General features: G+C 42.9%; 1 protein-coding gene across 1 annotated transcript in view; it reads right to left on the bottom strand.

The window, feature by feature from the left end:
• TLCD3B (TLC domain containing 3B) overlaps positions 1-24421 on the bottom strand; it is a 148495-nt gene that overhangs the window by 21827 nt on the left and 102247 nt on the right. The window contains exon 3 of the mRNA XM_088457441.1: positions 377-581. Within this exon, the coding sequence (XP_088313567.1) occupies positions 377-581 (205 nt within the window). The remainder of the gene's footprint in view (positions 1-376; positions 582-24421) is intronic.

The following is a 24421-nucleotide window of genomic DNA, read 5'->3' as shown; positions in this document are numbered from 1 at the left end:
CTGTGCGTACAAGTGTGAGAATGGCTGTGCATACATGACTAGCTGTGCATACAAGTGTGAGAATGTCTGTGCATACAAGTGGGCGAATGGCTATGCATACATGAATAGCTGTGCATACAAGTGTTGAGAATGGCTGTGCATACATGACTAGCTGTGCATACAAGTGTGAGAATGGCTGTGCATACATGACTAGCTGTGCATACAAGTGTGTAAATGGCTGTGCATACATGACTAGCTGTGCATACAAGTGTGAGAATGACTGTGTGTGCAGTATCAGAAATAACTTGTTCACCATTATCTGGTTCAAACAAAACTGAGACTACACTGTAATCTGACTGGTGTTGGCTGCAGTCACTGTCTACTGACCACAACTTACCACGGATACAGGAAAGCAGACAGCCACCATGAAGACATGGTGCAGGACCATCAGGAACTCCTTGCGCAAGTAGGCCTTGACGAGTTGCCAGCCTCCTGTGTGTCCTTTCACTTTATGCTTGTGCCAGTAGCAGAGGTACATGGCGTACACATCATATATAAAGTATGGAACAGCAAAGCGAGTGTAAGTGGCGGCCAGCCAGTGCCTGAGGATGAGAAAGGTTAGAGCCATAAAGGGGAGGAATGTACAGTAGTCTAGGGAAATGGTGGGAAAACAGGTGGGAGAAGGTAAAGCATAGAGGGGAGAATGGTGGGGACAACAGGTGGGAGAAGGTAAAGCATAGAGGGGAGTATGGTGGGGACAACAGGTGGGAGAAGCTATAGCATAGAGGGGAGTATGGTGGGGACAACAGATGGGAGAAGGTAAAGCATAGAGGGGAGTATGGTGGAGACAACAGGTGGGAGAAGGTAGAGCATAGAGGGGAGAATGGTGGAGACAACAGGTGGAAGAAGGTAAAGCATAGATGGGAGAATGGTGGAGACAACAGGTGGGAGAAGGTAAAGCATAGAGGAGAGAATGGTGGAGACAACAGGTGGGAGAAGGTAAAGCATAGAGGGGAGAATGGCGGAGACAACAGGTGGGAGAAGGTATAGCGTAGAGGGGAGAATGGTGGGGACAACAGGTGGGAGAAGGTAAAGCATAGAGGAGAGAATGGTGGGGACAACAGGTGGGGGAAGGTATAGTATAGAGGGGAGAATGGTGGAGACAAAATGTGGGAGAAGGTATAGCATAGATGGGATAATTGTGGGGACAACAGGTGGGAGAAGGGAGAACATGGGAGAATGGTGGGGACAACAGGTGGGAGAAGGTATAGCATAGAGAGGTGAATGGTGGAGACAATAAGTGGAAGGAGGTATAGCATAAAGGGGAGAATGGCGGAGACAATGTGGGGGAAGGAGGGATAGCATAGAGGGGAGAATGGTGGAGACAATAAGTGGAAGGAGGTAGAGCATAGAGGGGAGAATGGTGGAGACAATAAGTGGAAGGAGGTATAGCATAGGTGAATGGTGGAGACAATAAGTGGAAGGAGGTATAGCATAAAGGGGAGAATGTCAGAGACAATGTGGGGGAAGGTAGTGCTATAGCGGGGAGAATGGAGACATCAGTTGGGAGAAGGAAGAGCGTAGTGGGGAGAATGGTGGATACAACAGGCGGGAGAAGGTAGAGCACCAGTGGAAGAGAATGATGGAGGTAACTGTAGAGTAATATAGAAAGAGACTGATATGGTAGTAGAGCAGGGAATTGTACAGCAATAAGGGGACAATGATAGAGCAGAAGCAGGAGAGATATCAGAGTAATAGAGTTAAGGGGGTGATGATATTAGAATAGAAGGGGAGATTAGATAAAGGGTAGGGGGTGATGATATTAGAATAGAAGGGGAGATAAGATAAAGGGTAGGGGGTGATGATATTACAATAGAAGGGGAGATTAGATAAAGGGTAGGGGGTGATGATATTACAATAGAAGGAGAGATAAGATAAAGAGTAGGGGGTGTTGATATTAGAATAGAAAGGGAGATAAGATAAAAGGTAGGGGGTAATGATATTAGAGTAGAAGGGGAGATTAGATAAAGGGTAGGGGGTGATGATATTACAATAGAAGGGGAGATATGATAAAGGGTAGAGGGTGATGATATTACTATAGAAGGGGAGATATGATAAAGGGTAGGGGGTGATGATTTTACAATAGAAGGGGAGATAAGATATAGGGTAGGGGTTGATGATATTACTATAGAAGGGGAGATATGATAAAAGGTAGGGGGTGATGATATTACAATAGAAGGAGATATAAGATAAAGAGTAGGGGGTGTTGATATTAGAATAGAAGGGGAGATAAGATAAAGGGTAGGGGGTGATGATATTACAATAGAAGGGGAGATAAGATAAAGGGTAGGGGGTGTTGATATTAGAATAGAAGGGGAGATAAGATAAAGGGTAGTGGGTGATGATATTAGAATAGAAGGGGAGATAAGATAAAGGGTAGGGGGGTGATATTACAATAGAAGGGGAGATATGATAAAAGGTAGGGGGTGATGATATTACAATAGAAGGAGAGATATGATAAAGGGTAGGGGGCGATATTACAATAGAAGGGGAGATAAGATAAAGGGTAGGGGGTGATGATATTACAATAGAAGGGGAGATAAGATAAAGGGTAGGGGGTGATGATATTAGAATAGAAAGGGAGATAAGATAAAGGGTAGGGGGTGTTGATATTAGAATAGAAGGGGAGATAAGATAAAGGGTAGGGGGTGCTGATATTAGAATAGAAGGGGAGATAAGATAAAGGGTAGGGGGTGATATTACAATAGAAAGGGAGATAAGATAAAGGGTAGGGGGTGATGATATTAGAATAGAAGGGGAGATAAGATAAAGGGTAGGGGGTGATGATATTACAATAGAAGGGGAGATAAGATAAAGGGTAGGGGTGATATTAGAATAGAAGGGGAGATAAGATAAAGGGTAGGGGGTGATGATATTACAATAGAAGGGGAGATAAGATAAAGGGTAGGGGGTGCTGATATTAGAATAGAAGGGGAGATAAGATAAAGGGTAGGGGGTGATATTACAATAGAAAGGGAGATAAGATAAAGGGTAGGGGGTGATGATATTACAATAGAAGGGGAGATAAGATAAAGGGTAGGGGGTGATGATATTACAATAGAAGGGGAGATAAGATAAAGAGTAGGGGGTGATGATATTACAATAGAAGAGGAGATATGATAAAGGGTAGGGGGTGATGATATTACAATAGAAGGGGAGATAAGATAAAGAGTAGGGGGTGATATTACAATAGAAGGGGAGATATGATAAAGGGTAGGGGGTGATGCTATTACAAATAGAAGGAGAGATATGATAAAGGGTAGGGGGTGATGATATTAGAATAGAAGGGGAGATAAGATAAAGGGTAAGGGGTGATGATATTAGAATAGAAGGGGAGATAAGATAAAGGGTAGGGGGTGATGATATTACAATAGAAGGGGAGATAAGATAAAGGGTAGGGGGTGCTGATATTAGAATAGAAGGGGAGATAAGATAAAGGGTAGGGGGTGATATTACAATAGAAAGGGAGATAAGATAAAGGGTAGGGGGTGATGATATTACAATAGAAGGAGAGATAAGATAAAGGGTAGGGGGTGCTGATATTAGAATAGAAGGGGAGATAAGATAAAGGGTAGGGGGTGATATTACAATAGAAAGGGAGATAAGATAAAGGGTAGGGGGTGATGATATTAGAATAGAAGGGGAGATAAGATAAAGGGTAGGGGGTGATGATATTACAATAGAAGGGGAGATAAGATAAAGGGTAGGGGGTGATGATATTACAATAGAAGGGGAGATAAGATAAAGGGTAGGGGGTGATGATATTAGAATAGAAGGGGAGATAAGATAAAGGGTAGGGGGTGATTATATTACAATAGAAGGGGAGATAAGATAAAGGGTAGGGGGTGATGATATTAGAATAGAAGGGGAGATAAGATAAAGGGTAGGGGGTGATGATATTACAATAGAAGGGGAGATAAGATAAAGGGTAGGGGGTGATGATATTACAATAGAAGGGGAGATAAGATAAAGGGTAGGGGGTGATGATATTAGAATAGAAGGGGAGATAAGATAAAGGGTAGGGGGTGATGATATTACAATAGAAGGGGAGATAAGATATAGGGTAGGGGGTGATGATATTACAATAGAAGGGGAGATAAGATAAAGGGTAGGGGGTGATGATATTACAATAGAAGGGGAGATAAGATAAAGGGTAGGGGGTGATGATATTACTATAGAAGGGGAGATAAGATAAAGAGTAGGGGGTGATGATATTACAATAGAAGGGGAGATAAGATAAAGGGTAGGGGGTGATGATATTACAATAGAAGGGGAGATAAGATATAGGGTAGGGGGTGATGATATTACAATAGAAGAGGAGATAAGATATAGGGTAGGGGGTGATGATATTACAATAGAAGGGGAGATAAGATAAAGGGTAGGGGGTGATAATATTACAATAGAAGGGGAGGTAAGATAAAGGGTAGGGGGCAGCTATTTTTATTTTTCTCTTCTTGCGTCTAAGTCAGACTGTGAGCGTCCAGATTCCGTTAACACAAAGGGACGATATTTGCGCAGATCGAGCGATTGTTTGCATTTGCGCATGCACGAAAGTCACACTGGGCACACACGCAGTGATTGCATTTCGAATACGCTCGTACAGAGGAACTACTCACAAAGTGAGTGACCGGCAGTCAGTGGGGCTGATAACGGGGGGGTGGTTAGAAAAACGCAGGCGTGTTAGACTATTTAAACGCCATTTCATAGGCGCGTACAAATTAGTGATTGCGATCTTCACAGCATCTGCGAGCTCTCTGCGTGTCAGCGTGTCAGCATGTCAGCAGAGCTGCAGTGTTTGCGGCTGGTCAGCCTCGCCTTACTTGCTGCGTGGCTCCCCGATTTGTGTCGATGTTTACGCTGATATACATCATCGGACGGATATGAGAAGGCCGCAGGGGGCGTCCCTATGTGTGTCTGTTCTTTGCAAGACATTAGTATATTTTAGCAACTGCGATCCGTGAGAGAATGCAGCTGCGATTAGATTAGCGTCAATCTTGGAATCAGGTCGGAGCTGCGATTGAGACGCACGGGAGACGCTCGGTCTTATAAATGTTTTGGCCGTTCCTTGGCGGTGACCGGGAGGCGGCTTAGCGGATGCTCGGAGATGGTCCGTCTTATGGCGTGGGGGCGTGTCGCTGCGTACACAGACACAGAATCGCCCACCTAGGGGATAATCTGCACCTGCCAATGGGCTGCTGCATGTTTCCACGGTGCCGTCTAAGGGCGCGGTATACCGGCAAAAGATGCGGCCGCTGCGGCGCCCGACTGAGAATCAGCCCCAAAGTCTGACAATGCTGACGAAGGAAGATGAGCGCAGATAGATAATGGCGGAATCACATTGAGGGATGAAGGAGGAGAAAAAACAAACGGGTTATTTACAGAGAATTACCCAATTAACCCCTCCCTGACTGCACGCACCTCCAACCACTAATCCATGAACCCATTCCATACATAACCACTGGAGGTCACCTCTTACCGCCTCACTCCCTCTAGCTGGGGCTGAAAGGTGTTTAACCCATGAAGAGCCAGGGCTTCCACCACGGATAATTCCCCTAATAGCATACTCGCTGCCTGTCAGTGATACCGGCCCACGTGGCTCTGGCCCGGGGTGTACAGATTGTACGTAAGGTGAAACCCTTATAACCGTGCCAATTAGACAGATGTCAGGAGGAGTTAATCTCTCTCCTATATTCTGACTTAATCTCCATCTGGACGGGTGGTGGCGGGGGCAAGAGCTGGGGAGGGTGGTAATCTCTTTTAAACTTATTAATTCTTACAAATAAAAGAGATTACAAGATGGAAGGAGGAGATAACCTTCAGCTGTCTGCTCTGCTGCTAATGCTTACACCAGGGGCCATGGCTGGCTGCGCCTAGCAGAGGGTCTAAGCCTTTACACATAACCGACTACTCCCTGCGGAGACACACGCACTACTACCATACATTGCTCTCAGTGTCACACCCTGCACACACCTCCCATACAGGTCATGTTGGGGGTGTAGTGACCGATGTCTGTATACAGGGCCTGATTCAGAGCCGCTCGTAAGCGGCCGCTCGTTCGCTCCGAGCGATGTTCGCACATCTGCGCATGCGCCAACCAGTCAGTGCGGTCGGAAAACGTGTGTTCGCAAAATAGCGAGTGCCTGCTAATTTGAGTGACAGGATGAGGCGTTTGTGGGTGGTAACAGGGGAAGGTGCTTGAAAACGGGGAGTGGAGATCCAAACGCAGGCGTGCCTAACGGTCAAAACGGGCGTTTTAAGGGTGTGCATAATTAACAAAGCAGCGTCATCGACCACGTCACTTGGTTGTTTCTTAGCCTGAACTGTTCGCATGATTGCGGTAGGAAAATCCAACCACAAGCACTGCGAGCAGTTCAGACGCCTTTCGATGTACTCGACTAATCTAATAAATAGCGGAGATGACGTAGGATGCGAGCGGCCAGGGGGCGTCTTTACAAAATAGCGAGCGCATGTTTCGTTTGCTCGCCCAGACATAGAGGCGTCAACAGACCGCAAAGACCGAGCGCTCAATTTAAATAGCCGGACCCTTTTTCTGAACGAGCGAGCGCAAATAGCGTCCGGCTCTGAATCAGGCCCACTGTGTAATAGATGTGTATTATGATCATGTACAGTGGTCAGGTCATGTTGGGGGTGTAGTGTCCTATGACTGTATACAGAGTAATAGATGTGTATTATGATCATGTACAGTGGTCAGGACATGTTGGGGTGTAGTGTCCTATGTCTGTATACAGTGTAATAGATGTGTATTATGATCATGTACAGTGGTCAGGTCATGTTGGGGGTGTAGTGTCCTATGTCTGTATACAGTGTAATAGATGTGTATTATGGTCATGTACAGTGGTTAGGACATGTTGGGGGTGTAGTGTCCTATGTCTGTATACAGTGTAATAGATGTGTATTATGGTCATGTACAGTGGTCAGGACATGTTGGGAGTGTAGTGTCCTATGTCTGTATAAAGTGTAATAGATGTGTATTATGGTCATGTACAGTGATCAGGTCATGTTGGGGGTGTAGTGTCCTATGTCTGTATACAGTGTAATAGATGTGTATTATGATCATGTACAGTGGTCAGGACATGTTGGGGGTGTAGTGTCCTATGTCTGTATACAGTGTAATAGATGTGTATTATGATCATGTACAGTGGTCAGGACATGTTGGGAGTGTAGTGTCCTATGTCTGTATACAGTGTAATAGATGTGTATTATGGTCATGTACAGTGGTCAGGTCATGTTGGGAGTGTAGTGTCCTATGTCTGTATACAGTGTAATAGATGTGTATTATGATCATGTACAGTGGTCAGGACATGTTGGGGGTGTAGTGTCCTATGTCTGTATACAGTGTAATAGATGTGTATTATGATCATGTACAGTGGTCAGGACATGTTGGGGGTGTAGTGTCCTATGTCTGTATACAGTGTAATAGATGTGTATTATGATCATGTACAGCGGTCAGGACATGTTGGGGGTGTAGTGTCCTATGTCTGTATACAGTGTAATAGATGTGTATTATGATCATGTACAGCGGTCAGGACATGTTGGGGGTGTAGTGTCCTATGTCTGTATACAGTGTAATAGATGTGTATTATGATCATGTACAGCGGTCAGGTCATGTTGGGGATGTAGTGACCTATGTCTGTATAGAGTGTAATAGATGTGTATTATGATCATGTACAGCGGTCAGGTCATGTGGGGGTGTAGTGTCCTATGTCTGTATAGTGGTCAGGTCATGTTGGGGGTGTAGTGTCCTATGTCTGTATACAGTGTAATAGATGTGTATTATGATCATGTACAGCGGTCAGGTCATGTTGGGGGTGTAGTGTCCTATGTCTGTATACAGTGTAATAGATGTGTATTATGATCATGTACAGCGGTCAGGTCATGTTGGGGGTGTAGTGTCCTATGTCTGTATACAGTGTAATAGATGTGTATTATAGTCATGTACAGCGGTCAGGTCATGTTGGGGGTGTAGTGTCCTATGTCTGTATACAGTGTAATAGATGTGTATTATGATCATGTACAGCGGTCAGGTCATGTTGGGGGTGTAGTGTCCTATGTCTGTATATGTGTATTATGATCATGTACAGCGGTCAGGTCATGTTGGGGGTGTAGTGTCCTATGTCTGTATACAGTGTAATAGATGTATTATGGTCATGTACAGTGGTCAGGTCATGTTGGGGGTGTAGTGTCCTATGTCTGTATAGAGTGTAATAGATGTGTATTATGGTCATGTACAGCGGTCAGGTCATGTTGGGGGTGTAGTGTCCTATGTCTGTATACAGTGTAATAGATGTGTATTATGATCATGTACAGTGGACAGGACATGTTGGGGGTGTAGTGTCCTATGTCTGTATACAGTGTAATAGATGTGTATTATGGTCATGTACAGCGGTCAGGTCATGTTGGGGGTGTAGTGTCCTATGTCTGTATACAGTGTAATAGATGTGTATTATGGTCATGTACAGTGGTCAGGACATGTTGGGGGTGTAGTGTCCTATGTCTGTATAGCGTGCAATAGAATTGTATTATGGTCATGTACATTGGTCAGGTCATGTTGGGAGTGTAGTGTCCTATATCTGTATACAGTGTAATAGATGTGCATTATGGTCATGTACAGTGGTCAGGACATGTTGGGGGTGTAGTGTCCTATGTCTGTATACAGTGTAATAGATGTGTAGTATGATCATGTATAGTAATCAGGTCATGTTGGGGGGTGTAGTGTCCTATGTCTGTATACAGTGTAATAGATGTGTAGTATGGTCATGTACAGTGGACAGGTCATGTTGGGGGTGTAGTGTCCTATGTCTGTATAGAGTGTAATAGATGTGTATTATGGTCATGTACAGCGGTCAGGTCATGTTGGGGTGCAGTGTCCTATGTTTGTATACAGTGTAATAGATGTGTATTATGGTCATGTACAGTGGTCAGGTCATGTTGGGGGTGTAGTGTCCTATGTCTGTATAGAGTGTAATAGATGTGTATTATGGTCATGTACAGTGGTCAGGTCATGTTGGGGGTGTAGTGTCCTATGTCTGTATACAGTGTAATAAATGTGTATTATGGTCATGTACAGTGGTCAGGTCATGTTGGGGATGTAGTGTCCTATGTCTGTATAGAGTGTAATAGATGTGTATTATGATCATGTACAGTGGACAGGTCATGTTGGGGGCGTAGTGTCCTATGTCTGTATACAGTGTAATAGATGTGTATTATTATGATCATGTACAGTGGACAGGTCATGTGGGGGTGTAGTGTCCTATGTCTGTATATAGTGTAATAGATGTGTATTATGATCATGTACAGCAGTCAGGACATGTTGGGGGTGTAGTGTCCTATGTCTGTATACAGTGTAATAGATGTGTATTATGATCATGTACAGTGGACAGGTCATGTTGGGGGTGTAGTGTCCAATGTCTGTATACAGTGTAATAGATGTGTATTATAGTCATGTACAGCGGTCAGGACATGTTGGGGGTGTAGTGTCCTATGTCTGTATACAGTGTAATAGATGTGTATTATGATCATGTACAGCGGTCAGGTCATGTTGGGGGTGTAGTGTCCTATGTCTGTATACAGTGTAATAGATGTGTATTATGATCATGTACAGCGGTCAGGACATGTTGGGGGTGTAGTGTCCTATGTCTGTATAGTGTGTAATAGATGTGTATTATGGTCATGTACAGTGGACAGGTCATGTTGGGGGTGTAGTGTCCTATGTCTGTATACAGTGTAATAGATGTGTATTATGGTCATGTACAGCGGTCAGGTCATGTTGGGGGTGTAGTGTCCTATGTCTGTATACAGTGTAATAGATGTGTATTATGATCATGTACAGTGGACAGGACATGTTGGGGGTGTAGTGTCCTATGTCTGTATACAGTGTAATAGATGTGTATTATGGTCATGTACAGCGGTCAGGTCATGTTGGGGGTGTAGTGTCCTATGTCTGTATACAGTGTAATAGATGTGTATTATGGTCATGTACAGTGGTCAGGACATGTTGGGGGTGTAGTGTCCTATGTCTGTATAGCGTGCAATAGAATTGTATTATGGTCATGTACATTGGTCAGGTCATGTTGGGAGTGTAGTGTCCTATATCTGTATACAGTGTAATAGATGTGCATTATGGTCATGTACAGTGGTCAGGACATGTTGGGGGTGTAGTGTCCTATGTCTGTATACAGTGTAATAGATGTGTAGTATGATCATGTATAGTAATCAGGTCATGTTGGGGGGTGTAGTGTCCTATGTCTGTATACAGTGTAATAGATGTGTAGTATGGTCATGTACAGTGGACAGGTCATGTTGGGGGTGTAGTGTCCTATGTCTGTATAGAGTGTAATAGATGTGTATTATGGTCATGTACAGTGGTCAGGTCATGTTGGGGTGCAGTGTCCTATGTTTGTATACTGTGTAATAGATGTGTATTATGGTCATGTACAGTGGTCAGGTCATGTTGGGGGTGTAGTGTCCTATGTCTGTATAGAGTGTAATAGATGTGTATTATGGTCATGTACAGTGGTCAGGTCATGTTGGGGGTGTAGTGTCCTATGTCTGTATACAGTGTAATAAATGTGTATTATGGTCATGTACAGTGGTCAGGTCATGTTGGGGGTGTAGTGTCCTATGTCTGTATAGAGTGTAATAGATGTGTATTATGATCATGTACAGTGGACAGGTCATGTTGGGGGCGTAGTGTCCTATGTCTGTATACAGTGTAATAGATGTGTATTATGATCATGTACAGTGGTCAGGACATGTTGGGGGTGTAGTGTCCTATGTCTGTATAGAGTGTAATAGATGTGTATTATGATCATGTACAGTGGTCAGGTCATGTTGGGGGTGTAGTGTCCTATGTCTGTATAGAGTGTAATAGATGTGTATTATGATCATGTACAGTGGTCAGGACATGTTAGGGCTGTAGTGTCCTATGTCTGTATAGAGTGTAATAGATGTGTAGTATGGTCATGTACAGTGGTCAGGACATATTGGGGGTGTAGTGTCCTATGTCTGCATACAGTGTAATAGATGTGTATTATGGTCATGTACAGTGGTCAGGTCATGTTGGGGGTGTAGTGTCCTATGTCTGCATACAGTGTAATAGATGTGTATTATGATCATGTACAGTGGTCAGGTCATGTTGGGGGTGTAGTGTCCTATGTCTGCATACAGTGTATTAGATGTGTAATATGGTCATGTACAGCGGTCAGGACATGTTGGGGGTGTAGTGTCCTATGTCTGTATAGAGTGTAATAGAGGTGTATTATGATCATGTACAGCGGTCAGGTCATGATGGGGGTGTAGTGTCCTATGTCTGTATACAGTGTAATAGAGGTGTATTATGATCATGTACAGCGGTCAGGTCATGTTGGGGGTGTAGTGTCCTATGTCTGTATACATTGTAATAGATGTGTATTATGGTCATGTACAGCGGTCAGGTCATGTTGGGGGTGTAGTGTCCTATGTCTGTATACAGTGTAATAGATGTGTATTATGATCATGTACAGCGGTCAGGACATGTTGGGGGTGTAGTGTCCTATGTCTGTATACAGTGTAATAGATGTGTATTATGATCATGTACAGCGGTCAGGTCATGTTGGGGATGTAGTGACCTATGTCTGTATAGAGTGTAATAGATGTGTATTATGATCATGTACAGCGGTCAGGTCATGTTGGGGATGTAGTGACCTATGTCTGTATAGAGTGTAATAGATGTGTATTATGGTCATGTACAGCGGTCAGGTCATGTTGGGGATGTAGTGACCTATGTCTGTATACAGTGTAATAGATGTGTATTATGGTCATGTACAGCGGTCAGGTCATGTTGGGGGTGTAGTGTCCTATGTCTGCATACAGTGTAATAGATGTGTATTATGGTCATGTACAGTGGTCAGGTCATGTTGGGGGTGTAGTGTCCTATGTCTGCATACAGTGTAATAGATGTGTATTATGGTCATGTACAGTGGTCAGGTCATGTTGGGGGTGTAGTGTCCTATGTCTGTATACAGTGTAATAGATGTGTATTATGATCATGTACAGTGGTCAGGACATGTTGGGGGTGTAGTGTCCTATGTCTGTATACAGTGTAATAGATGTGTATTATGATCATGTACAGTGGTCAGGACATGTTGGGGGTGTAGTGTCCTATGTCTGTATACAGTGTAATAGATGTGTATTATGATCATGTACAGCGGTCAGGACATGTTGGGGGTGTAGTGTCCTATGTCTGTATACAGTGTAATAGATGTGTATTATGATCATGTACAGCGGTCAGGACATGTTGGGGGTGTAGTGTCCTATGTCTGTATACAGTGTAATAGATGTGTATTATGATCATGTACAGCGGTCAGGTCATGTTGGGGATGTAGTGACCTATGTCTGTATAGAGTGTAATAGATGTGTATTATGATCATGTACAGCGGTCAGGTCATGTTGGGGATGTAGTGACCTATGTCTGTATACAGTGTAATAGATGTGTATTATGATCATGTACAGCGGTCAGGTCATGTTGGGGGTGTAGTGTCCTATGTCTGTATACTGTGTAATAGATGTGTATTATGATCATGTACAGTGGTCAGGTCATGTGGGGGTGTAGTGTCCTATGTCTGTATAGTGGTCAGGTCATGTTGGGGGTGTAGTGTCCTGTGTCTGTATACAGTGTAATAGATGTGTATTATGATCATGTACAGCGGTCAGGTCATGTTGGGGGTGTAGTGTCCTATGTCTGTATACAGTGTAATAGATGTGTATTATGATCATGTACAGCGGTCAGGTCATGTTGGGGGTGTAGTGTCCTATGTCTGTATACAGTGTAATAGATGTGTATTATAGTCATGTACAGCGGTCAGGTCATGTTGGGGGTGTAGTGTCCTATGTCTGTATACAGTGTAATAGATGTGTATTATGATCATGTACAGCGGTCAGGTCATGTTGGGGGTGTAGTGTCCTATGTCTGCAAATAGATGTGTATTATGATCATGTACAGCGGTCAGGTCATGTTGGGGGTGTAGTGTCCTATGTCTGTATAGAGTGTAACAGATGTGTGTTATCATCCTGTACAGTGGACAGGACATGTTGGGGGTGTAGTGTCCTATGTCTGTATACAGTGTAATAGATGTGTATTATGGTCATGTACAGCGGTCAGGTCATGTTGGGGGTGTAGTGTCCTATGTCTGTATACAGTGTAATAGATGTGTATTATGGTCATGTAAAGTGGTCAGGACATGTTGGGGGTGTAGTGTCCTATGTCTGTATAGCGTGCAATAGAATTGTATTATGGTCATGTACATTGGTCAGGTCATGTTGGGAGTGTAGTGTCCTATATCTGTATACAGTGTAATAGATGTGCATTATGGTCATGTACAGTGGTCAGGACATGTTGGGGGTGTAGTGTCCTATGTCTGTATACAGTGTAATAGATGTGTAGTATGATCATGTATAGTAATCAGGTCATGTTGGGGGGTGTAGTGTCCTATGTCTGTATACAGTGTAATAGATGTGTAGTATGGTCATGTACAGTGGACAGGTCATGTTGGGGGTGTAGTGTCCTATGTCTGTATACAGTGTAATAGATGTGTATTATGGTCATGTACAGTGGTCAGGTCATGTTGGGGTGCAGTGTCCTATGTTTGTATACAGTGTAATAGATGTGTATTATGGTCATGTACAGTGGTCAGGTCATGTTGGGGGTGTAGTGTCCTATGTCTGTATAGAGTGTAATAGATGTGTATTATGGTCATGTACAGTGGTCAGGTCATGTTGGGGGTGTAGTGTCCTATGTCTGTATACAGTGTAATAAATGTGTATTATGGTCATGTACAGTGGTCAGGTCATGTTGGGGGTGTAGTGTCCTATGTCTGTATAGAGTGTAATAGATGTGTATTATGATCATGTACAGTGGACAGGTCATGTTGGGGGTGTAGTGTCCAATGTCTGTATACAGTGTAATAGATGTGTATTATAGTCATGTACAGCGGTCAGGACATGTTGGGGGTGTAGTGTCCTATGTCTGTATACAGTGTAATAGATGTGTATTATGATCATGTACAGCGGTCAGGTCATGTTGGGGGTGTAGTGTCCTATGTCTGTATACAGTGTAATAGATGTGTATTATGATCATGCACAGTGGTCAGGACATGTTGGGGGTGTAGTGTCCTATGTCTGTATAGTGTGTAATAGATGTGTATTATGGTCATGTACAATGGACAGGTCATGTTGGGGGTGTAGTGTCCTATGTCTGTATACAGTGTAATAGATGTGTATTATGATCATGTACAGTGGTCAGGACATGTTTGGGGTGTAGTGTCCTATGTCTGTATACAGTGAAATAGATGTGTATTATGGTCATGTACAGTGGTCAGGTCATGTTGGGGGTGTAGTGTCCTATGTCTGTATACAGTGTAATAGATGTGTATTATGATCATGTACAGTGGTCAGGACATGTTGGGGGTGTAGTGTCCTATGTCTGTATACAGTGTAATAGATGTGTATTATGGTCATGTACAGTGGTCAGGTCATGTTGGGGGTGTAGTGTCCTATGTCTGTATACAGTGTAATAGATGTGTAGTATGATCATGTACAGTGGTCAGGACATGTTGGGGGTGTAGTGTCCTATGTCTGTATACAGTGTAATAGATGTATTACGATCATGTACAGCGGTCAGGACATGTTGGGGGTGTAGTGTCCTATGTCTGTATAGAGTGTAATAGAAGTGTATTATGATCATGTACAGTGGTCAGGACATGTTGGGGGTGTAGTGTCCTATGTCTGTATATAGTGTAATAGATGTGTATTATGGTCATGTACAGTGGACAGGTCATGTTGGGGGTGTAGTGTCCTATGTCTGTATACAGTGTAATAGATGTGTATTATGATCATGTACAGTGGTCAGGTCATGTTGGGGGTGTAGTGTCCTATGTCTGTATAGAGTGTAATAGATGTGTATTATGGTCATGTACAGTGGTCAGGTCATGTTGGGAATGTAGTGACCTATATCTGTATACAGTGTAATAGATGTGTATTATTATCATGTACAGTAGTCAGGACATGTTGGGGTGTACTGTCCTATGTATGTCCGTATACAGTGTAATAGATGTGTATTATGGTCATGTACAGTGGACAGGTCATGTTGGGAGTGTAGTGTCCTATGTCTGTATACAGTGTAATAGATGTGTATTATGATCATGTACAGTGGTCAGGTCATGTTGGGGGTGTAGTGTCCTATGTGTGTATAGAGTGTAATAGATGTGTATTATGATCATGTACAGTGGTCAGGACATGTTGGGGGTGTAGTGTCCTATGTCTGTATAGAGTGTAATAGATGTGTAGTATGGTCATGTACAGTGGTCAGGACATGTTGGGGGTGTAGTGTCCTATGTCTGCATACAGTGTAATAGATGTGTATTATGGTCATGTACAGTGGTCAGGTCATGTTGGGGGTGTAGTGTCCTATGTCTGCATACAGTGTAATAGATGTGTATTATGATCATGTACAGTTGTCAGGTCATTTTGGGGGTGTAGTGTCCTATGTCTGCATACAGTGTATTAGATGTGTAGTATGATCATGTACAGTGGACAGGACATGTTGGGGGTGTAGTGTCCTATGTCTGCATAGAGTGTAATAGATGTGTATTATGGTCATGTACAGCGGTCAGGTCATGTTGGGGGTGTAGTGTCCTATGTCTGCATAGAGTGTAATAGATGTGTATTATGGTCATGTACAGCGGTCAGGTCATGTTGGGGGTGTAGTGTCCTATGTCTGTATAGAGTGTAATAGATGTGTATTATGATCATGTACAGCGGTCAGGTCATGATGGGGGTGTAGTGTCCTATGTGTGTATAGAGTGTAATAGATGTGTAGTATGGTCATGTACAGCGGTCAGGACATGTTGGGGGTGTAGTGTCCTATGTCTGCATACAGTGTAATAGATGTGTATTATGGTCATGTACAGTGGTCAGGTCATGTTGGGGGTGTAGTGTCCTATGTCTGTATACAGTGTAATAGATGTGTATTATGGTCATGTACAGTGGTCAGGTCATGTTGGGAGTGTAGTGTCCTATGTCTGTATACAGTGTAATAGATGTGTATTATGATCATGTACAGTGGTCAGGACATGTTGGGGGTGTAGTGTCCTATGTCTGTATACAGTGTAATAGATGTGTATTATGATCATGTACAGTGGTCAGGACATGTTGGGGGTGTAGTGTCCTATGTCTGTATACAGTGTAATAGATGTGTATTATGATCATGTACAGCAGTCAGGACATGTTGGGGGTGTAGTGTCCTATGTCTGTATACAGAGTAATAGATGTGTATTATGATGATCATGTACAGCGGTCAGGACATGTTGGGGGTGTAGTGTCCTATATCTGTATACAGTGTAATAGATGTGTATTATGATCATGTACAGTGGTCAGGTCATGTTGGGGATGTAGTGACCTATGTCTGTATAGAGTGTAATAGATGTGTATTATGGTCATGTACAGCGGTCAGGTCATGTTGGGGGTGTAGTGTCCTATGTCTGTATACAGTGTAATAGATGTGTATTATGGTCATGTACAGTGGTCAGGACATGTTGGGGGTGTAGTGTCCTATGTCTGTATAGCGTGCAATAGAATTGTATTATGGTCATGTACATTGGTCAGGTCATGTTGGGAGTGTAGTGTGCTATATCTGTATACAGTGTAATAGATGTGCATTATGGTCATGTACAGTGGTCAGGACATGTTGGGGGTGTAGTGTCCTATGTCTGTATACAGTGTAATAGATGTGTAGTATGATCATGTATAGTAATCAGGTCATGTTGGGGGGTGTAGTGTCCTATGTCTGTATACAGTGTAATAGATGTGTAGTATGGTCATGTACAGTGGACAGGTCATGTTGGGGGTGTAGTGTCCTATGTCTGTATACAGTGTAATAGATGTGTATTATGGTCATGTACAGTGGTCAGGTCATGTTGGGGTGCAGTGACCTATGATTGTATACAGTGTAATAGATGTGTATTATGGTCATGTACAGTGGTCAGGTCATGTTGGGGGTGTAGTGTCCTATGTCTGTATAGAGTGTAATAGATGTGTATTATGGTCATGTACAGTGGTCAGGTCATGTTGGGGGTGTAGTGTCCTATGTCTGTATAGAGTGTAATAAATGTGTATTATGGTCATGTACAGTGGTCAGGTCATGTTGGGGGTGTAGTGTCCTATGTCTGTATAGAGTGTAATAGATGTGTATTATGATCATGTACAGTGGACAGGTCATGTTGGGGGCGTAGTGTCCTATGTCTGTATACAGTGTAATAGATGTGTATTATTATGATCATGTACAGTGGACAGGTCATGTGGGGGTGTAGTGTCCTATGTCTGTATACAGTGTAATAGATGTGTATTATGATCATGTACAGCAGTCAGGACATGTTGGGGGTGTAGTGTCCTATGTCTGTATACAGTGTAATAGATGTGTATTATGATCATGTACAGTGGACAGGTCATGTTGGGGGTGTAGCGTCCAATGTCTGTATACAGTGTAATAGATGTGTATTATAGTCATGTACAGCGGTCAGGACATGTTGGGGGTGTAGTGTCCTATGTCTGTACACAGTGTAATAGATGTGTATTATGATCATGTACAGCGGTCAGGTCATGTTGGGGGTGTAGTGTCCTATGTCTGTATACAGTGTAATAGATGTGTATTATGATCATGTACAGTGGTCAGGACATGTTGGGGGTGTAGTGTCCTATGTCTGTATAGTGTGTAATAGATGTGTATTATGGTCATGTACAGTGGACAGGTCATGTTGGGGGTGTAGTGTCCTATGTCTGTATACAGTGTAATAGATGTGTATTATGATCATGTACAGTGGTCAGGACATGTTTGGGGTGTAGTGTCCTATGTCTGTATACAGTGAAATAGATGTGTATTATGGTCATGTACAGTGGTCAGGTCATGTTGGGGGTGTAGTGTCCTATGTCTGTATACAGTGTAATGGATGTGTATTATGATCATGTACAGTGGTCAGGACATGTTGGGGGTGTAGTGTCCTATGTCTGTATACAGTGTAATAGATGTGTATTATGGTCATGTACAGTGGTCAGGTCATGTTGGGGGTGTAGTGTCCTATGTCTGTATACAGTGTAATAGATGTGTAGTATGATCATGTACAGTGGTCAGGACATGTTGGGGGTGTAGCGTCCTATGTCTGTATACAGTGTAATAGATGTATTATGATCATGTACAGCGGTCAGGTCATGTTGGGGGTGTAGTGTCCTATGTCTGTATAGAGTGTAACAGATGTGTGTTATCATCCTGTACAGTGGACAGGACATGTTGGGGGTGTAGTGTCCTATGTCTGTATACAGTGTAATAGATGTGTATTATGGTCATGTACAGCGGTCAGGTCATGTTGGGGGTGTAGTGTCCTATGTCTGTATACAGTGTAATAAATGTGTATTATGGTCATGTACAGTGGTCAGGTCATGTTGGGGGTGTAGTGTCCTATGTCTGTATAGAGTGTAATAGATGTGTATTATGATCATGTACAGTGGACAGGTCATGTTGGGGGCGTAGTGTCCTATGTCTGTATACAGTGTAATAGATGTGTATTATGATCATGTACAGTGGTCAGGACATGTTGGGGGTGTAGTGTCCTATGTCTGTATAGAGTGTAATAGATGTGTATTATGATCATGTACAGTGGTCAGGTCATGTTGGGGGTGTAGTGTCCTATGTCTGTATAGAGTGTAATAGATGTGTATTATGATCATGTACAGTGGTCAGGACATGTTAGGGCTGTAGTGTCCTATGTCTGTATAGAGTGTAATAGATGTGTAGTATGGTCATGTACAGTGGTCAGGACATGTTGGGGGTGTAGTGTCCTATGTCTGCATACAGTGTAATAGATGTGTATTATGGTCATGTACAGTGGTCAGGTCATGTTGGGGGTGTAGTGTCCTATGTCTGCATACAGTGTAATAGATGTGTATTATGATCATGTACAGTGGTCAGGTCATGTTGGGGGTGTAGTGTCCTATGTCTGCATACAGTGTATTAGATGTGTAATATGGTCATGTACAGCGGTCAGGACATGTTGGGGGTGTAGTGTCCTATGTCTGTATAGAGTGTAATAGAGGTGTATTATGATCATGTACAGCGGTCAGGTCATGATGGGGGTGTAGTGTCCTATGTCTGTATACAGTGTAATAGAGGTGTATTATGATCATGTACAGCGGTCAGGTCATGTTGGGGGTGTAGTGTCCTATGTCTGTATACATTGTAATAGATGTGTATTATGGTCATGTACAGCGGTCAGGTCATGTTGGGGGTGTAGTGTCCTATGTCTGTATACAGTGTAATAGATGTGTATTATGATCATGTACAGCGGTCAGGACATGTTGGGGGTGTAGTGTCCTATGTCTGTATACAGTGTAATAGATGTGTATTATGATCATGTACAGCGGTCAGGTCATGTTGGGGATGTAGTGACCTATGTCTGTATAGAGTGTAATAGATGTGTATTATGATCATGTACAGCGGTCAGGTCATGTTGGGGATGTAGTGACCTATGTCTGTATAGAGTGTAATAGATGTGTATTATGGTCATGTACAGCGGTCAGGTCATGTTGGGGATGTAGTGACCTATGTCTGTATACAGTGTAATAGATGTGTATTATGGTCATGTACAGCGGTCAGGTCATGTTGGGGGTGTAGTGTCCTATGTCTGCATACAGTGTAATAGATGTGTATTATGGTCATGTACAGCGGTCAGGTCATGTTGGGGGTGTAGTGTCCTATGTCTGCATACAGTGTAATAGATGTGTATTATGGTCATGTACAGCGGTCAGGTCATGTTGGGGGTGTAGTGTCCTATGTCTGCATACAGTGTAATAGATGTGTATTATGATCATGTACAGTGGTCAGGACATGTTGGGGGTGTAGTGTCCTATGTCTGTATACAGTGTAATAGATGTGTATTATGATCATGTACAGTGGTCAGGACATGTTGGGGGTGTAGTGTCCTATGTCTGTATACAGTGTAATAGATGTGTATTATGATCATGTACAGCGGTCAGGACATGTTGGGGGTGTAGTGTCCTATGTCTGTATACAGTGTAATAGATGTGTATTATGATCATGTACAGCGGTCAGGACATGTTGGGGGTGTAGTGTCCTATGTCTGTATACAGTGTAATAGATGTGTATTATGATCATGTACAGCGGTCAGGTCATGTTGGGGATGTAGTGACCTATGTCTGTATAGAGTGTAATAGATGTGTATTATGATCATGTACAGCGGTCAGGTCATGTTGGGGATGTAGTGACCTATGTCTGTATACAGTGTAATAGATGTGTATTATGATCATGTACAGCGGTCAGGTCATGTTGGGGGTGTAGTGTCCTATGTCTGTATACTGTGTAATAGATGTGTATTATGATCATGTACAGTGGTCAGGTCATGTGGGGGTGTAGTGTCCTATGTCTGTATAGTGGTCAGGTCATGTTGGGGGTGTAGTGTCCTGTGTCTGTATACAGTGTAATAGATGTGTATTATGATCATGTACAGCGGTCAGGTCATGTTGGGGGTGTAGTGTCCTATGTCTGTATACAGTGTAATAGATGTGTATTATGATCATGTACAGCGGTCAGGTCATGTTGGGGGTGTAGTGTCCTATGTCTGTATACAGTGTAATAGATGTGTATTATAGTCATGTACAGCGGTCAGGTCATGTTGGGGGTGTAGTGTCCTATGTCTGTATACAGTGTAATAGATGTGTATTATGATCATGTACAGCGGTCAGGTCATGTTGGGGGTGTAGTGTCCTATGTCTGCAAATAGATGTGTATTATGATCATGTACAGCGGTCAGGTCATGTTGGGGGTGTAGTGTCCTATGTCTGTATAGAGTGTAACAGATGTGTGTTATCATCCTGTACAGTGGACAGGACATGTTGGGGGTGTAGTGTCCTATGTCTGTATACAGTGTAATAGATGTGTATTATGGTCATGTACAGCGGTCAGGTCATGTTGGGGGTGTAGTGTCCTATGTCTGTATACAGTGTAATAGATGTGTATTATGGTCATGTAAAGTGGTCAGGACATGTTGGGGGTGTAGTGTCCTATGTCTGTATAGCGTGCAATAGAATTGTATTATGGTCATGTACATTGGTCAGGTCATGTTGGGAGTGTAGTGTCCTATATCTGTATACAGTGTAATAGATGTGCATTATGGTCATGTACAGTGGTCAGGACATGTTGGGGGTGTAGTGTCCTATGTCTGTATACAGTGTAATAGATGTGTAGTATGATCATGTATAGTAATCAGGTCATGTTGGGGGGTGTAGTGTCCTATGTCTGTATACAGTGTAATAGATGTGTAGTATGGTCATGTACAGTGGACAGGTCATGTTGGGGGTGTAGTGTCCTATGTCTGTATACAGTGTAATAGATGTGTATTATGGTCATGTACAGTGGTCAGGTCATGTTGGGGTGCAGTGTCCTATGTTTGTATACAGTGTAATAGATGTGTATTATGGTCATGTACAGTGGTCAGGTCATGTTGGGGGTGTAGTGTCCTATGTCTGTATAGAGTGTAATAGATGTGTATTATGGTCATGTACAGTGGTCAGGTCATGTTGGGGGTGTAGTGTCCTATGTCTGTATACAGTGTAATAAATGTGTATTATGGTCATGTACAGTGGTCAGGTCATGTTGGGGGTGTAGTGTCCTATGTCTGTATAGAGTGTAATAGATGTGTATTATGATCATGTACAGTGGACAGGTCATGTTGGGGGTGTAGTGTCCAATGTCTGTATACAGTGTAATAGATGTGTATTATAGTCATGTACAGCGGTCAGGACATGTTGGGGGTGTAGTGTCCTATGTCTGTATACAGTGTAATAGATGTGTATTATGATCATGTACAGCGGTCAGGTCATGTTGGGGGTGTAGTGTCCTATGTCTGTATACAGTGTAATAGATGTGTATTATGATCATGCACAGTGGTCAGGACATGTTGGGGGTGTAGTGTCCTATGTCTGTATAGTGTGTAATAGATGTGTATTATGGTCATGTACAGTGGACAGGTCATGTTGGGGGTGTAGTGTCCTATGTCTGTATACAGTGTAATAGATGTGTATTATGATCATGTACAGTGGTCAGGACATGTTTGGGGTGTAGTGTCCTATGTCTGTATACAGTGAAATAGATGTGTATTATGGTCATGTACAGTGGTCAGGTCATGTTGGGGGTGTAGTGTCCTATGTCTGTATACAGTGTAATAGATGTGTATTATGATCATGTACAGTGGTCAGGACATGTTGGGGGTGTAGTGTCCTATGTCTGTATACAGTGTAATAGATGTGTATTATGGTCATGTACAGTGGTCAGGTCATGTTGGGGGTGTAGTGTCCTATGTCTGTATACAGTGTAATAGATGTGTAGTATGATCATGTACAGTGGTCAGGACATGTTGGGGGTGTAGTGTCCTATGTCTGTATACAGTGTAATAGATGTATTACGATCATGTACAGCGGTCAGGACATGTTGGGGGTGTAGTGTCCTATGTCTGTATAGAGTGTAATAGAAGTGTATTATGATCATGTACAGTGGTCAGGACATGTTGGGGGTGTAGTGTCCTATGTCTGTATATAGTGTAATAGATGTGTATTATGGTCATGTACAGTGGACAGGTCATGTTGGGGGTGTAGTGTCCTATGTCTGTATACAGTGTAATAGATGTGTATTATGATCATGTACAGTGGTCAGGTCATGTTGGGGGTGTAGTGTCCTATGTCTGTATAGAGTGTAATAGATGTGTATTATGGTCATGTACAGTGGTCAGGTCATGTTGGGAATGTAGTGACCTATATCTGTATACAGTGTAATAGATGTGTATTATTATCATGTACAGTAGTCAGGACATGTTGGGGTGTACTGTCCTATGTATGTCCGTATACAGTGTAATAGATGTGTATTATGGTCATGTACAGTGGACAGGTCATGTTGGGAGTGTAGTGTCCTATGTCTGTATACAGTGTAATAGATGTGTATTATGATCATGTACAGTGGTCAGGTCATGTTGGGGGTGTAGTGTCCTATGTGTGTATAGAGTGTAATAGATGTGTATTATGATCATGTACAGTGGTCAGGACATGTTGGGGGTGTAGTGTCCTATGTCTGTATAGAGTGTAATAGATGTGTAGTATGGTCATGTACAGTGGTCAGGACATGTTGGGGGTGTAGTGTCCTATGTCTGCATACAGTGTAATAGATGTGTATTATGGTCATGTACAGTGGTCAGGTCATGTTGGGGGTGTAGTGTCCTATGTCTGCATACAGTGTAATAGATGTGTATTATGATCATGTACAGTTGTCAGGTCATTTTGGGGGTGTAGTGTCCTATGTCTGCATACAGTGTATTAGATGTGTAGTATGATCATGTACAGTGGACAGGACATGTTGGGGGTGTAGTGTCCTATGTCTGCATAGAGTGTAATAGATGTGTATTATGGTCATGTACAGCGGTCAGGTCATGTTGGGGGTGTAGTGTCCTATGTCTGCATAGAGTGTAATAGATGTGTATTATGGTCATGTACAGCGGTCAGGTCATGTTGGGGGTGTAGTGTCCTATGTCTGTATAGAGTGTAATAGATGTGTATTATGATCATGTACAGCGGTCAGGTCATGATGGGGGTGTAGTGTCCTATGTGTGTATAGAGTGTAATAGATGTGTAGTATGGTCATGTACAGCGGTCAGGACATGTTGGGGGTGTAGTGTCCTATGTCTGCATACAGTGTAATAGATGTGTATTATGGTCATGTACAGTGGTCAGGTCATGTTGGGGGTGTAGTGTCCTATGTCTGCATACAGTGTAATAGATGTGTATTATGGTCATGTACAGTGGTCAGGTCATGTTGGGAGTGTAGTGTCCTATGTCTGTATACAGTGTAATAGATGTGTATTATGATCATGTACAGTGGTCAGGACATGTTGGGGGTGTAGTGTCCTATGTCTGTATACAGTGTAATAGATGTGTATTATGATCATGTACAGTGGTCAGGACATGTTGGGGGTGTAGTGTCCTATGTCTGTATACAGTGTAATAGATGTGTATTATGATCATGTACAGCAGTCAGGACATGTTGGGGGTGTAGTGTCCTATGTCTGTATACAGTGTAATAGATGTGTATTATGATGATCATGTACAGCGGTCAGGACATGTTGGGGGTGTAGTGTCCTATATCTGTATACAGTGTAATAGATGTATATTATGATCATGTACAGTGGTCAGGTCATGTTGGGGATGTAGTGACCTATGTCTGTATAGAGTGTAATAGATGTGTATTATGGTCATGTACAGCGGTCAGGTCATGTTG

This window comes from Taudactylus pleione, unplaced genomic scaffold (assembly GCF_031769625.1).
Source record: "Taudactylus pleione unplaced genomic scaffold, aTauple2 ptg000762l, whole genome shotgun sequence".
Taxonomy (NCBI): domain Eukaryota; kingdom Metazoa; phylum Chordata; class Amphibia; order Anura; family Myobatrachidae; genus Taudactylus; species Taudactylus pleione.
The sequence above is the reverse complement of the archived record's forward strand: the minus strand, read 5'-3'. Positions and strand labels throughout refer to the sequence as shown.